Source organism: Leptosomus discolor, chromosome 20 (genome assembly GCF_034619465.1).
Source record: "Leptosomus discolor isolate bLepDis1 chromosome 20, bLepDis1.hap2, whole genome shotgun sequence".
NCBI lineage: Eukaryota > Metazoa > Chordata > Aves > Leptosomiformes > Leptosomidae > Leptosomus > Leptosomus discolor.
The window spans coordinates 2,255,563-2,269,050 of NC_141410.1; the positions used below are offsets into that span (position 1 = coordinate 2,255,563).

At 58.0% G+C, this 13,488-nt stretch overlaps 1 protein-coding gene across 2 annotated transcripts; it reads right to left on the reverse strand.

Annotated features, from left to right (window-relative positions):
• Nucleotides 1-6,151: 6,151 nt before the first annotated feature.
• On the reverse strand, nucleotides 6,152-12,683 carry LOC147414024 (peptidyl-prolyl cis-trans isomerase H-like). Of its 2 annotated transcripts, XM_086476151.1 has the most exons (9): nucleotides 12,618-12,683; nucleotides 11,949-12,013; nucleotides 11,561-11,584; nucleotides 11,005-11,049; nucleotides 10,520-10,562; nucleotides 9,462-9,554; nucleotides 7,830-7,917; nucleotides 7,495-7,535; nucleotides 6,152-6,242 (listed from the first exon to the last, which is right to left on the reverse strand). In XM_086476151.1, the coding sequence occupies exons 1-9, from the start codon at nucleotides 12,681-12,683 to the stop codon at nucleotides 6,174-6,176; spliced, it is 534 nt and encodes a 177-aa protein (XP_086332277.1). In that variant the 3' UTR covers nucleotides 6,152-6,173. The 2 variants fall into 2 exon arrangements, with proteins under 2 accessions (XP_086332277.1, XP_086332278.1); XM_086476152.1 differs by lacking the exons at nucleotides 11,005-11,049; nucleotides 11,561-11,584.
• Between the last annotated feature and the right edge of the window lie 805 nt (nucleotides 12,684-13,488).

The window sequence follows — 13,488 nt, forward strand, 5'->3', positions numbered from 1 at the left end:
CCAGTGGACTCGGTGACGGCCTGCGGGTGCCATGGAGGGTGACGGACAGTCTGAGGAGGCTCTGGGGTAGATGAGGGCCGCCAGCTCCTTGGCTGGAGGAGGAGTATCCCAGACTTGGTCCAAGCGAAAGGCACCGACTGTCGCCCTGCGCTGCCTCACAGAGAGGCTGGGAGGAGCGTTGGGGCCGTGCGGGTGGCGGAGGCTCAGATGGAGTTTGCAGAATGACTCAGGAGAGGAACTTTGTTTTGTTTTCAGCTCCCCATCACGAGAACCACCAGGCTCTCTCAGCACCCTGCAGGCCACGCGAGACGTGAAGCCTGAAGGAGAAGCCGCAAGCCAAGACTCATCCTCAGGCTTGTCCCCCTCGCAAGCTTCTGAGATTGGGTACTTGAACGTAGCTTTGCCCGGAGAGACCACAGCCTCCAGCTGCAGGAGAGCCAGAGCATCAGCACTCGTTTGTAAATATAGGAGTGTTTTTAACAGTGGCATGTTTTGGAGAGCATTACTGTCTGTGAATTGTTCAAGGAAGAGTCCTCTACTACCAGCCTACATTTGGACAGTACAGAATTGTTTGGATTACCAAGTGCAATGCCTGTTACCTAGTAGTCAGAGCGGGGAAATATTTGAAAGCTGGGTTAAAACAGGTCGGTCGTTTGACTGCTTGTTGCTTTTATCTTAGGAGAGCAAAAGTTTTCCAAAACTGAAATTTCAATTACATGTGCTTTACCAGAAGTTCTTTCCTTTTACATCTGACCGCTTGGAGGAATTACAGGGGATGGATGTTAACCTGACAGAAGATTCTACAGTGATTCCCTTTTCTAATCACCCTGATGGCGCAGCTGCACGGGGAAAGAGGTTTGTGAAATCTTGGCTTTTGGGCTCTTGGGGCAATCGCCAAATCGGCTGACCTGGCGATTTCTGTCATATAGTTCAACCACAGGATTCGACAGCTTTTTTGCAACTCGCCCAAGCGTCAGGGTGTGCGTGCGTCACCCCAGATCCCCCCGGAGGCTGGCATTTGTAGATAAACTCCGTAAAATGGAAGAGGGGTGGAAGGGGGTGAAGCCACCGGATCTCCCCCTGAACCCCAGTTCCTTGTCCAGTCCAAAATTACAAGGTTTGGAAACGAAACTGGGAGAAGTTGCCTTCCGGCACGTGCCCACTTTTCTGCGCTCCCCTCGATCTGTACTCGGACCTGGTCGTTCCCCTTTGCTCCTGCTCTTCCCCCTTCCACTTTGCTTCGTGCAAGCCTGCGGAGGGGAGCGGGAGGTACCCGAGCACTGAGGGAGGGGACGAGAACGTGCGGAGAAGGAAGATGGGGGGCAAAAGGAGGGGCTCCGAGCGCAAGGATGACGGGTCCAGGGGCCAGAAGGGAGATGGAGGGGGCGAGGGAAATGGAATAGGCGCAGCAGCAAGGAGGGGACCTGGACATCCAGAGGAGCAAAGAGGGGAGATCCTGAACGCTCGCTAGGAGTGACGGAGGGGCCTCAAGGCCCCTTCCCCAGCCGGGGGCAATCCCAACCACAGCCCTGGAGCCACGGGGCAGAGCGGCCGCGCGGGCGGCCCCCGCCTGCGGCCCCGCTCCCAGGGCTGGGTGCAGCCCCGGCGCTCCCGGCTGCCGGGAGAGAAGCGGGAGTCAGCAGGCGGGAGCCCGGCAGCGTTAATCCCCGCGGCGGGGCGGGGCGGGGCGGGGCGGGGAGGCCGGGGGGGGGGACGTGGCGGAGCTGCCTCAGACACGTCCTGAGTGCAGTTAAAGCATCGCCATCAGCCCCCGGAGAACGGCGGCGGGGGCGGGGCTGCGCTGGCGGGGAGCGGACGGGCCCAAGCGCCCCGCTTGGCGCTTGAAGCCGGGTGGGGGACCGGGTCTAACCCCCCGCCCCAGGGGGCGGGCAGCGCGCAGAGGTCCCGAGCCCCGTGCCAGCCCTCGCGGGGAGGAGGGCAAAGGGTCTGCGCTTTGCCCACGGCAGTTTGGGACCTGGCTGAGGTGCCCCTCGGCCCCTCCACGCTGCAGATGCAGGGCCCAGGCTCGGCTCCCTCTGCCTGCGCTTGCGCTGCGCCCCCAGGAGCTCCTTTGCTTTCACCTGCCCGGGCAGTTCCTCCCAGAAAGAAATGCCTCCTGCTGGAGCCGTTTCGGAGCCAGGCTGCAGCCCCGGGCCAGAGGGCTCTTCGCAGCCTTGTCTTTAATGAGCCTTTTCCTCAGCATCCCATCCTTCCTGCCCAGGGGAGCTTCTCTGCCAGAGGGAGGGGGAGAGACTGGGGGGCAGCTGCCCTCCCTTCCCCTGAGCCCTTCTCTAAGGATCACCTTTCATTTCACCTCCTCTTTGCCTCCATCCCCTACGTCTTCACCTTACGTGGGCTCAGAGAGATCCAAGAGCTCTGCTGAATTCCCCAGGGGCAAGGTCCGGGGGAAACCCAGCCTTCTTGTCCACCAAGTCACTTTCCTCGGGCACTTGAAAAATGGGCTTGCCGGTCACAGATTCCTAGCCCTGCCCTTGCCTACGTCACTCCTCCCTCAGAAGAGGAGACAAACCTCACTCACCGGCAACCACCAAGAAGGTATCGGGGAGCTGACCCATCACTCCACCACCTTTCCGACCAAGGCGTATCCCCTCGGCATCAGCCCTTGCAACATCACCCCCAAAGGACTGCCCATTCCCCCATCCTAGCGTGAAAACTGGAAGCCAGGGACCCAGCTTCCCACGTTACACCACGGCCAGGGGGGGACTGGGGCCAAGGTCAGCCCATCGCAAGAACCGATGGGGGGGTATGGCCATAGGCCTTGTCAAGCTATCTTGGTCACTTACGGTTCCAGGAGATCTCCAAGTCGGCTAACGAAGGAAAGAGCTTTCCAACAGTCATACAGTCCCGCAAGGGATCTGCATCGGGACCGTGACCTTGAAACCAGAAGGATATCAAAACTGGACGATGCTCAGGAAGTCCAGAGAAAAACAAGCCTTAAAATACAATGGCAAATAGGGAATCCACCATGCAAGGGACCCTAGGGGAGGAAATTGTGGAGACACCTTCAAATCTCGGTGATGAAGCCTGCGAGGATGTTCATTTGGGGAAGCTCTGTGACCCCTGCTACGCGGGAAGCGAGACTAGCTGATCGCAGTGACAGAAACACATGCATCAGGCTGAGAAAGAGCTGCTGCCCCTGAAGCGTGGAGGCAAACTCTCTAACTCGCAGAGAGTTCCAAAGCAGGTCTGTTTAGCACGGCGCTGGGTGCAAGGGGGGTCGCTCCTCCTAGCTGGCACACGGGTCACATTCTACAACTCTATGTATTACCTCAAAACATGCATATTCATGAGCGTCTGCAATGAGTTCCGAGAATAGCTGGGGATATTATAATTGTTTCTCAGAAAGTATTATAACACGTTTCCTCCTCTTGGCGCGCGCGTGCTGTCATCTGGTGGTCGTCCTTTGGGGACTTTCGGAGGAAGGCTCAGAGTCTTCTTCATCGTGTACTTTCTCATCCAAGCTCTTCCTACTGTCTCAAACATTTCAAGGCTGCTTCTGCTCCCTTATCCTGTGCTGGGTCTAGCTAGCTAATTGCTGCTCACTACTAAGCTATGCTAAATTCACTCTTTACTCCCCAGATCAAGCCTGGAGCCAGCAATACGCTGCTTTCCCTCAGGAAAAAGTACAGTGAATTTGGGTACCCGCCTCAGCAGTGCAAACCTCAGCACTGCAGCTGGCAGGCAGAGCTCCCCCGAGCCGCCTGCAGCCAAGCTCCTGCCTCAGCAGCCCCCCAGGGAAGGGCCATCTGGACACATTTCCCGAGCAGCACCGGCAGCCCAGCCTCTCTCTTTTTGGTCACCTCTATTTCACAGCTGTCACCAGCTTCCAGTTTGCTCCTCGCTCTTGGGAATCTTTAACCCTCCTCCCACAGGAGAGACCCCTCTGGAAAGCGTTCTCGGGGCTGCAGAGGAAAGGGGCGGTGTGCTTTGTGTTTCTTTCATCACCTGGGATTCTGCAGGTACAAGCAGGCGAGATGCCTCGGGCTGGACAGAAGTGAGCACGAGTGACTTCAGGAGCTGTGCAGCCCCAGGAATGGAGACCTGGAAATCCCGACAGCCGGAGCCTGCTTCAAGGACTTCAAACAGCCCCGAGACAACAGAGCACACCAAAGCCCGCCTGCAGGATCTGTCCTCCAGCACATCAGCGCTTGCCACCTCGCGCTGGGTAACGCCCAAGCAAAGGGCGCGGCCCGCACCTCCCCAAGACAGCCCCACACAACACACTCCTGCTGCCCGAGGAGCGGCGGGACGTCCCCGGGCGGTATGAAGCGCCTGCAGGTGACAGAACAGGCTTTGTCCCAGCTCCCTTACGTTTTCATCTGCCGGATGAGGAAACTCACGCCGTAGCCCAGCCCCCCCGAGGGGCGCTTGCGTGTCCCCCAGCAGGTAGGTCAGCTTGCAACCCAATTCTGGAAGGAGAAAGTCAGTTTTTCCACCGACCGGCAGCCTCAGCTGCGCCCTCGGTAACCGTGCAGGATAAGGAGGCCCAATTTCTGCTCCTAGAGCATAAGCATTCTTGGCTTCCCAGCCCAAAGCCCTGCCCTAACACCCACGTCGCACCCAGGTAAATTCCTCTAACGCCCGTGCCACACGACAGCCCGACGGCCTCGTGCCGCCACGCGCCAGGGGAGGTTTTACAAACGCTTGTTTACAACACGACTCGCCCCAGAGCCCAGCAAACTCACGGGGATGAAGCCTGCGCCGCGCCAATTCCTTCTGCTTCAGCAAGGCTGCGTGTAGAAAGGCTCTGGCTGTTCCCAAGACGCCAAGAACCTCTCTGCCAGGCAGCCCGACTTACCTGCCCAGTAAAGGAGCTGCTGTAGGACGGCACTGCCGTGCTCTGCCATGCTCCCTTCACCCCTTCTTGCCCATTTCGCAATCGCCCAGCAGCAGGGCCCCGCACCACCACGCCCAGTAGAAGCTCCCTGCTGAACCAGCTAGGGACAACACACGTTGCTGAAGACTCTGCAGTCCTCCTCACCTGAAGAAGAATCTCTTCCCGAGCACGTCAACTGATGCGCTCTGCACGCATATTTAACAAAATTCTTTATTTACATTTCAAAATGAGAGAAAACCCAAAAAAGGTAAGATGCCAATGATGAAGTAATTTCAGGAGAACGTCAAGAGCGCGGATCTGGCCTGCAGAGAGGACTGGGGCAGTGGGGGAACCGGCTGGAGATGGAACGGCATGGAGCCAGCACAGGCCTAAGCACCGGCAAAGGAACGCTGAAACGCAGAAGAAACAGGTCCGAAACGCTGGACGGCCATTCCCGACTCATCCTACAACAGCAAGACCGTGCAGTGACACTGGGTGCCGCCTCAGCGGTTTTCACGGGAGCGCTACTTGCTGCACGCATCAGCTCACCCTGAGCCAGAGAACGCGGGCGTCCTCCTGGGTCTCCATGCCGGGCCTCTGCACCCGCCTCCGAACCCAAACCCACCAGCGCCTCTTTCTCCCGGCTGATTTTAAAGGGTCTGGACAAGTAACTGACTCAGCTGGCTGAAGCTGGGCAAGGCAGATGCCCTCCTTGTCTCCAGCAGCTGAGAGGCAGCAGGCTGCAGAAAGGCAGTTCCTAAAACCTGGCTGGGAAGTCAGCGAGGTGGCACCGGCCTCGTCCCTAGAAGGGAAAAGCTGCCGGTCTCAAGCTGGATCTTGGCCAGAGATCATGTGCTCCAAGCAGAAATGATGAACAAGCCTGGGCCTGAGGACAGCCCTAAAGGGGACCCCACCCATCAGCACGGGTCTGCCCATCTGCAAGAAAGCCTGGGAACAAGGTCGTCCCTCTCTTCAAAAGCCTATCGACGCCACCAGAAGTACCAGGGAAACGAAAGAACAATTACATCCCCTGTTGTCACTTCATCAAGCAGGAGGAGCTCCCCAGAGTCTGGAGTGCCACAGATCTGAAAGACTCTGTTATGGAAGCGGGGACAAAGTGTCTTCGTGGGCAATTCCAGACCTCTCTGGAAATCATCGAATGGAAGGCCAAAAACGGTGGGGATTTGCTGGCGCTTCACTGAGCTGAGTCAGCTCTCTACAGACTCAAAGGACTGCGAAACTAAGTCAAGAGAAAAGGAAAGGAGCAGAGCAGCCCAGAGGCTGATTGCACTGGCGGCCTGCGAAGACACACTTACCCCATTTCTGTTTCACTGCTCTACATTTCCCCGCACTGGGAGATCACAACTGGCAGCTTGGGTTTGTTGTTTGGACCCGTCGGCACATTCTGAGGACAGACAAACGTATAGCGTTAAACCTCATAAAAGCTCGGCAAATCCCGCGAGTGACAGGTACTCCAAGACCGGCTGAGAGAGAGATGCCTACAGCATCAGGAACCGGGAAATCCAGACACAGCTCCGAGTCACACAGAAGCACCATCACGCATTTGGGCAACGGATCCAGCCATAAGCTGCTGCACTCTCTCTGCGGGCAGAGGTTTGGGATACAGACCAGACCCCGATCCCTCCAAGGGGAGGGAAGGCACAGAGCTAAAGCCAGAGAGCTCCTCCTGAGATACAGCAGGCATCACGTCGCTTGAGGCTGCTCTGGCCTAAAGCTTGAAAGTTACTAATTACAGCTGCAACACGCGAAGCAAACTTGCCTTTGTACGGCCTTTGCGGAATCCAAACACCAGACAGTCCCACAGCAACCCTCATTCTGAACCTCTCCTTCTGCTGGACTCAGCTGCTCCTTTCTGAGTCTCTTACTTATTTCCCTCAACTCGCCCCTCGCTGCAGTGACGCACAAGGCAGGCACACCGCAACCCTGCCATCGGTGCTCCTGGCAAAGAGGGTCAGCAACACGTGCATCACACCGCGCCGTACCCTTCCTTGCACGGGACCTTTTCTCAACACCGGACGGGGGTCAGCTCTGTGCTCGCCCCGCTTCCCAGACCGAGGGTGGAGGCCCTTGCGCACATTAGCCAGGCGCGGGCCAGGGAGTTAAGTTTCGCCCGTCTCGAACTCACCGCTGTTTGTTACATCTCCTCATCTACTCAGACACCCAGTCACGACGCTGGAAGCCCTTCAGGAGATGACTTTCATTTTTCTTATCAAACACGCTGATCACGGATCAGCAGAACTGATCATTCAGCATCCACGGAATAATCCCGGGCAACGGCACAGAAGTGATCTGCTTCACACCCTCGTCTGGGTTGCTGACGGAACAGCTTTTCAATTCAGCTTCCCCAACAAATGCAAAGCGTCGCAAATAAAGCCACAGGAACACAATCCCCGCTCAAAGACCAACCAGCAACCACGACAGCACAGCATTTCTAAAGTCAATCTATAGGACAGCATTTGCCTCAAGGCCTTTCCTGCCATTTTATAACAACGACAACCGGTAATACCAGTTATCAACGCTGCTGTTCCCTGGTACCCTGTAAACAGACAGCGGCAGAGAACAGAACCACCCTTGTCAATCCTCTGTACCACTTGCCCAAGGGGACGTTCGCGGAGAAATGGGCAAATTCAACTTACTTCCATTTTTCTCATGACCAACAGCCCATCGACGATTTTACCTAGAATGAGAAAATTCTTCCATCTCAATACGGCCGGATTTACCTTTGCTCCCCGCCACTCATCACAGGTACATGCACTTTTGTTCCCGCTGGAAAGTCTGGTGCAGTGTAAAGCTACTGGCCACGTCAGGGCTGGCTTCCGAGCTCTAAACGGGCAAAGGAAACGATCCCTCTTAAAACGTGCTCCACAAGCGAGGGGCGAAGAACAAGCAGTCCCCGGCTGTTTCTTCGAGCAGCTGCGCCACAGGCAGTGTCCCTCAGCCGGGACGCCAGGCTGCCGCTGCCGGTACTCACCGAACACGACGGGTTTCCCATCCAACCAGTCACATTTGGAGCACGTAACGAAAAACTGACAGCCGTTGGTACTGGGACCACTGTTTGCCTGGGGGGAGAATGGCAAAATACCAACAGTGTACAATCAAAGACTTGCCAAAACCGAAGGCAGACGCGCCTCACGTAGGAAAAAGCTGTTGCTCTAGACCCAGCCTAGCTTCTTTTTAGCTTGTGGCTACACAAACCACGGGCAGCAGATACGCATCCGCAGGAGAGCACCCCGGGCTGGGACGCGGCACGCCACCCAGTCTGGTCATGCCGCTCTCACCAACTTCCCACCGTACTTCTACGCAGGCACGTTCAGCACAAGATCGCGCTGAAATCTGGGCTCTAGGGCACGCTCCTGAAAAAAGGCCAAACTTTTTGGTGGCGAGTCCTTCCTGGCTGCAGTATTGTCCCGGGGAAAACTGAAGAGACAGAAACCAGGGCAGAAAAAAAAAAGCAGCTTTCTGCTAGTTGGAAGGTTTCCTCAGGACAAACCAACCCAAACGTGTCTGTTCTGACGACCAGGATGAGAAAGGCAACGATCCCAGCGGCACAGGGCTCACGGAACAGCGCGATGCGGACGGCAAATTGAATTCACACCTGAGCGCAGCACCCGGAGCGTGCGCGCTCTGCTAAGAACACGGCTCTGCCACGCTTAAGTCCATTCCGGTTTTTCAAAGCTCTTTGGACACCCAGGAGATACTAAAGCCCGTTTCTGGGCCGGCAAGTGAACTGGGCACGTTTTGCAGCTGCAGGGCTGCACGGGACACAGTCCCGTGGCAGTTTTACTTATCGCTAGCCAGCTGCGGAAGGACCCAGCTGGGAGGGACCACGGCTTGGCCCGGCAGAGCGACTCCGGAGCCACGCCGCTTTCACACAAAGCTGCCGAGACCAGCGCGGGATCCCTCGTCCCACGCCACGGCACACTGCTCGCTTAGCTGTGTCGTGACACCTCTTTCTGGGCCGTGCTTGGAACGGGAGGAGTAACTAATGCACATGGCGAATGCTCTAAGCAAGTGCTTTAAGGGCAGGGCAGCTCAAAGAGCTGGGCGAGAAGCAGCTGCGGACAGGAACGCTGCAGCACCGGCTCCGCTTGCTGTCTGTGGCCAAAGTCAGGGTACTGTTCCTACCAGGCAACGGGCAACGCTTGCAGTTTTTCCTACAGCGTGGAACAGGAAGCCTATGTTAGCAAAGGCACCCTGGGAACGCTGCTACGGCTTCGGAACGCCCCACCTCTTTGCCTCCCCCTTGCTGAGGTCAGTGCTCGGTAACAGCATCGGGGAGGAAGAAAACCCCACCGCTTGCCACCCTACACAAACCGCAAGAGCCACCAAGCTCTTCTCAAAGCTCATCGAGCAAAGCCTGCCCCAGCCCTCCAACGGGGGAAAAGAAAGGATGCTGCAGGATCATCATCGGGACTTCGCTGTTCCTCCACGCATTAACCCACGAGCAGCCTTCTGACGAGCACTCACACAGCCGGTCTTTCAGCCCTTGGGTCCAGCGGTGGAGATGTCTGTTGCCTGGCAAATACCCGATACACCCAGGAAAAGGGCACAGAGAAAGTACCTAAAGCTTTTCCGTCTTACAACGGCAGTGTTTTCTACTCACCATAGAGAGCAGCCCAGGAGCAGAGTGTTTCAGCTTGAAGTTTTCGTCGGCAAAAGGACCCCTGTATATACTGGCTACTCCGGTGCCGTCTCCCTGGGTGACAGAGGTGCCCCGTCAGCCTCAGCGCTTGTTCTGAGCCAGCGCTACCCAACGGTTCAGTTTATTAAAACACAAATTTAAAAGCCCCACGCAAAAGGACAGGGCTCAACTCTGCCCCAAATGGATGCTCCCCTGCCCTCCATACGCACCAGGAGCCAACACATTCAATGTCTGGTGCAAGCCCTAATGCTTGAGCAGCTCCAGGGGGAGGAATAAAGCCCGCGGGGGCATCGCAGCAGCATCGCAATTAGCGACCACCTAAAGTCTGCTGCGGCTGAGCCGCCCGCCGTGCGGTCACTCCCCTCAGCGACTTTCAGACAACCAAGTTTTAGGAAGTTTGGATTAAAAAAGCTTCATCACGCCCCCTCACGTTTTGAAACACTTCCAGAAATGAAATCATTTTACTGGGTCCTAGGACAGCCAAGAGACCCCGCGGTCCTCCAGCCTTCCCCACACACTCTGCTTCTCCCCAACTCAGAGCACGACCACCACTGCCGGCACAAACTCTGTCCTCTTTTGGCACAATTCACTGACAAAATTGCACAGAAACGATCTCTTGCACCACATGCTTCTCGGTTCTCTACTTAAGGTCTCTCTCCGCAAAGCAAACTCGCAGGGTTTCTTGTTCGGGGGGACAGGAGAAGGCGGGGAAGGACAACAGGGTAAAAAAAAAAAAATCTTTGCCAATTTGAAAAGCCTCGAGCTGTACTGCCACGGGGCTTTTTAGAGAGGAACTCTTTGGGGGAGGAGAGGGTATGTGCACACAAGACTCACGATTCCTTTCCAAGTACATTACAGCCTGCTGCAGTGAGATGGCAGCAAAGCTACAAGGAAACCTCCAGTGACTACTGGGTACCTCAAAAGAGAGCCAACAGATCCCCCAAATCAGCACGCACCCTTGGAAACAGTGCCTATTACACCACGCAGGAGAAGCCCCAAAGGAATACAGAGGTACATACGTTTACAAAGTCACCTCCTTGGATCATGAAATCCTTTATTACCCTAAACAAGGAAAAGAATACTTAGTTCTCAGCAGACAAATGCCTCAAGAAGAATACTACGTGGTAAAAAGGAGTTTGGCCTCGCAGCAGCACCACGGAAGTTATCAGGGCCTACGAACGCTACAGTCTCAAGTCTACCACAAATATTAACTACTGGTTGCTATCAGGTGATTTGGGAGCCACTGCTCTTCGACCAGGGACAGCGATTAGGTGACAGATGCCAGAAAATGATCTCTGACCTGGCCCACCAGGAACGGGGGATCCCTCCCAGTGACCCCAGCGTACACGTCTGACAGCGCCCCCAAATCCCCCACAGCTACAGAAGGACAATTAGCTGCCACCCACAAAGGCCTCCCAGACCAGTAACGCCTTGAAGGCGCGTCTCAAAACCCCAGCTGGCTCAGGCTGCTATTTAGGTGCCTGAACAAAAGCAGGGGAATTACCTGTGGAAAGTGCTTCCTTTATAACCCACAGGGACACCATCTTTCCTGCAAGGAAATAAACAGGAACATCACTGCGACTCACTGGACAGCCCACGCAAAACCCTCCCAGGGATCCGGAGCCCCAAAGGGCTGCCCTGTACCTCAGCAGCTGCCTTGATACACAACCAAGCGCTGCAGCCTGGCTCTCAGCTGGTGCTCTCGGAGGCACAGGGAAACCTCCGGTGGGCCCTGCACATGAACTGACGTCGTTCCCTACAACCTCCACACCATCACCTTGACGGGATCCCGCGGCAAGCTGCAGCACGGGCGGCTGCAAGTTGCAGACAGGCCGTTCTAGAGCGACCTGAGCACGAACACAGTCATGCCCAAATGGCAAAGTCTGCCACCTCCGCGACTCACCGACGAGCCCGGCACAACTTCATCCCAGCAGGTTTCTCTCCCTCTTTCCTTTTGTACTGGGACAGTGAGAGAAAATCCCAAGTGACCCTTCTTCCTACTTGCCCAGCCCTCTTTCTCGCAGTAGCCTACTTAAAAAGACCCACTAGAACCCACTCACCTGAATTCCCCCGTACAAAACTGCCTGGAAAACAAAAAAGAGAGCAGAGCGTGAGGCACATCCGTCGGCCCGTGGCAAAATAACCGGGCGGCGAGGAGAGCCCTACCGTGACCTTAAGGCAGCCCCCTTCATAGATGCACCGGGCCTATCGGAAGCTCCACCGAGGGAGCAGAGAGGGACCGGAGGCCTTCACCTTCCAGCCAGACGGGCTCCCCCGGGGATCAGCATGCTGCACCGTCACATCTCTCTGGCAACGCAGAGAGGAGCAAAGCAGGTGCAGCAGTTCGCGGGGGCAGGCAGTCGCTCTGCCACCAGAGACGTTCCTGCACCGAAAACCCTTCGCAGGCCGGCTCCAGGCTGAGCCGCAGGAACGCCGGCCGCTCCTCACCTGAAGTTCTCCGCCGTTTTGGGGACAACGTCGGCGAACAGCTCCATCTTCATGCGGCCGACCTCCTGGGCAAGACGGCGGCCACATGAGCCTTCTGGGCCCCACTCGCACCCACCGGCCTCCCCACCGCTGCACCCAGGCAACTCCCGCCAAGTCAGCCTCCTGCTGCAACCCCAGCCCTGCAAGCCCCCTCCCGATGCAGCCCTGCACCTCCACACCCCTCCCCCGCAGCACTGCCCCAAGCCCCTGCCCACGCGCCCCTGCAACCCCACAGCCCCCGCTGAACCCCGACGCGCCCCTCCAACCACTTGCGCCCCTCACAGCCCCACGACGGACCCTGCGACCGCCCCCTCCCAGCGCACCCCCACCCTTGCGCTCCTACACTCCCCACGAGACCCAACAGCCCCCCCCGCACCCCGGCCAACCCCCTCCCGCACCACCAACAAAAAGACCCCGCCCTGCACCCCTGGCCGCTCCCCTCCCCTCCCCAACAAGCCCCCCCCGCCCTCCCGCTGCACCCCCGCAACACCCCACCGCACCCCCGCCGGCCCCTCCCGCTGCACCCGCGGCCCCCGGCCCCGCCGCGCGGCTCCCGAGAGCCCCAGGGGCCGGGGCCGGGGCCGGGGCCGGGGCCGGGGCCGGGGCCGGGGCGGCGGCGCCCTCGCCCACCTGCCCGCCGATGGCGACATCGAAGAAGACCACGGGGTTGTTGGGGTTGGACGCCAGCACCGCCATCGCGGCCGCCTCTCCCGGCAGCGGCCGCGGCAGCGGGAGGCGGGGCGCGCACGCGCCTTCCCTCGGCTGCCCTCCCTGCCTGCCGGCGGGCAGCGGCGGGGGCTGGCGGCCCCGCAGCCGGGGCTCTGTGGCCCCGGCCCGCCCCGGAGTCGACCCGCCAGGCCGGGCGGCGCCGGGAGGGTGCCAGGGGCCTGCGGAGGGCTTGAGGAGATTGGCGTTCCCCTGGGCTTTGTCCCTCGTGGGCAGCTCTCGGCTCCCTTCTTGGCAGGGCCGGGCTGCTGCCCTCTGGCCCTTGGCGCCGGCCCCGCCGGGGGAGACCCCAGCCTGCTGCCTCCAGGATGGCTCCTGCCCCCGGGGCTTTCCTGGGCAGCTTGGCAGGGCCGGGCTTCAGCAGGGGGCAGGGCCTGGCCTTCAAGCACGTCTCCTCCTGCCTTAGTGCGGGCCTGCTGCAGCGCAGAGGGTAGACAGGCCAGCTCCAGTGCCCCACGGGAGACTTCAGGGAGCGCTGGCGAGCGGCACTGCTGCGGCCATCACCAGATTGAGGATTTGGGGCTACTGCTTAGCGACCCCCTTGCTCTTCCCACCTTGCCTTGAAGAGCAAGAATTCTAATTGGCGAATAGCAGTAGGAGAGACTAATGATTATGCTGGGAAAGTAAGTCTCAAAGGGAATAAATGATCAAATACGAAATACAATCTCTATTGCCAATGCTGCTAGCACGCCCCTGTAAAGTCCCAGACCGAAGGTCTTCATTAACCAATGCTCTGTTCGTGGTTAGAAACAAGGACAGTCTGTTGTAGTCCAAG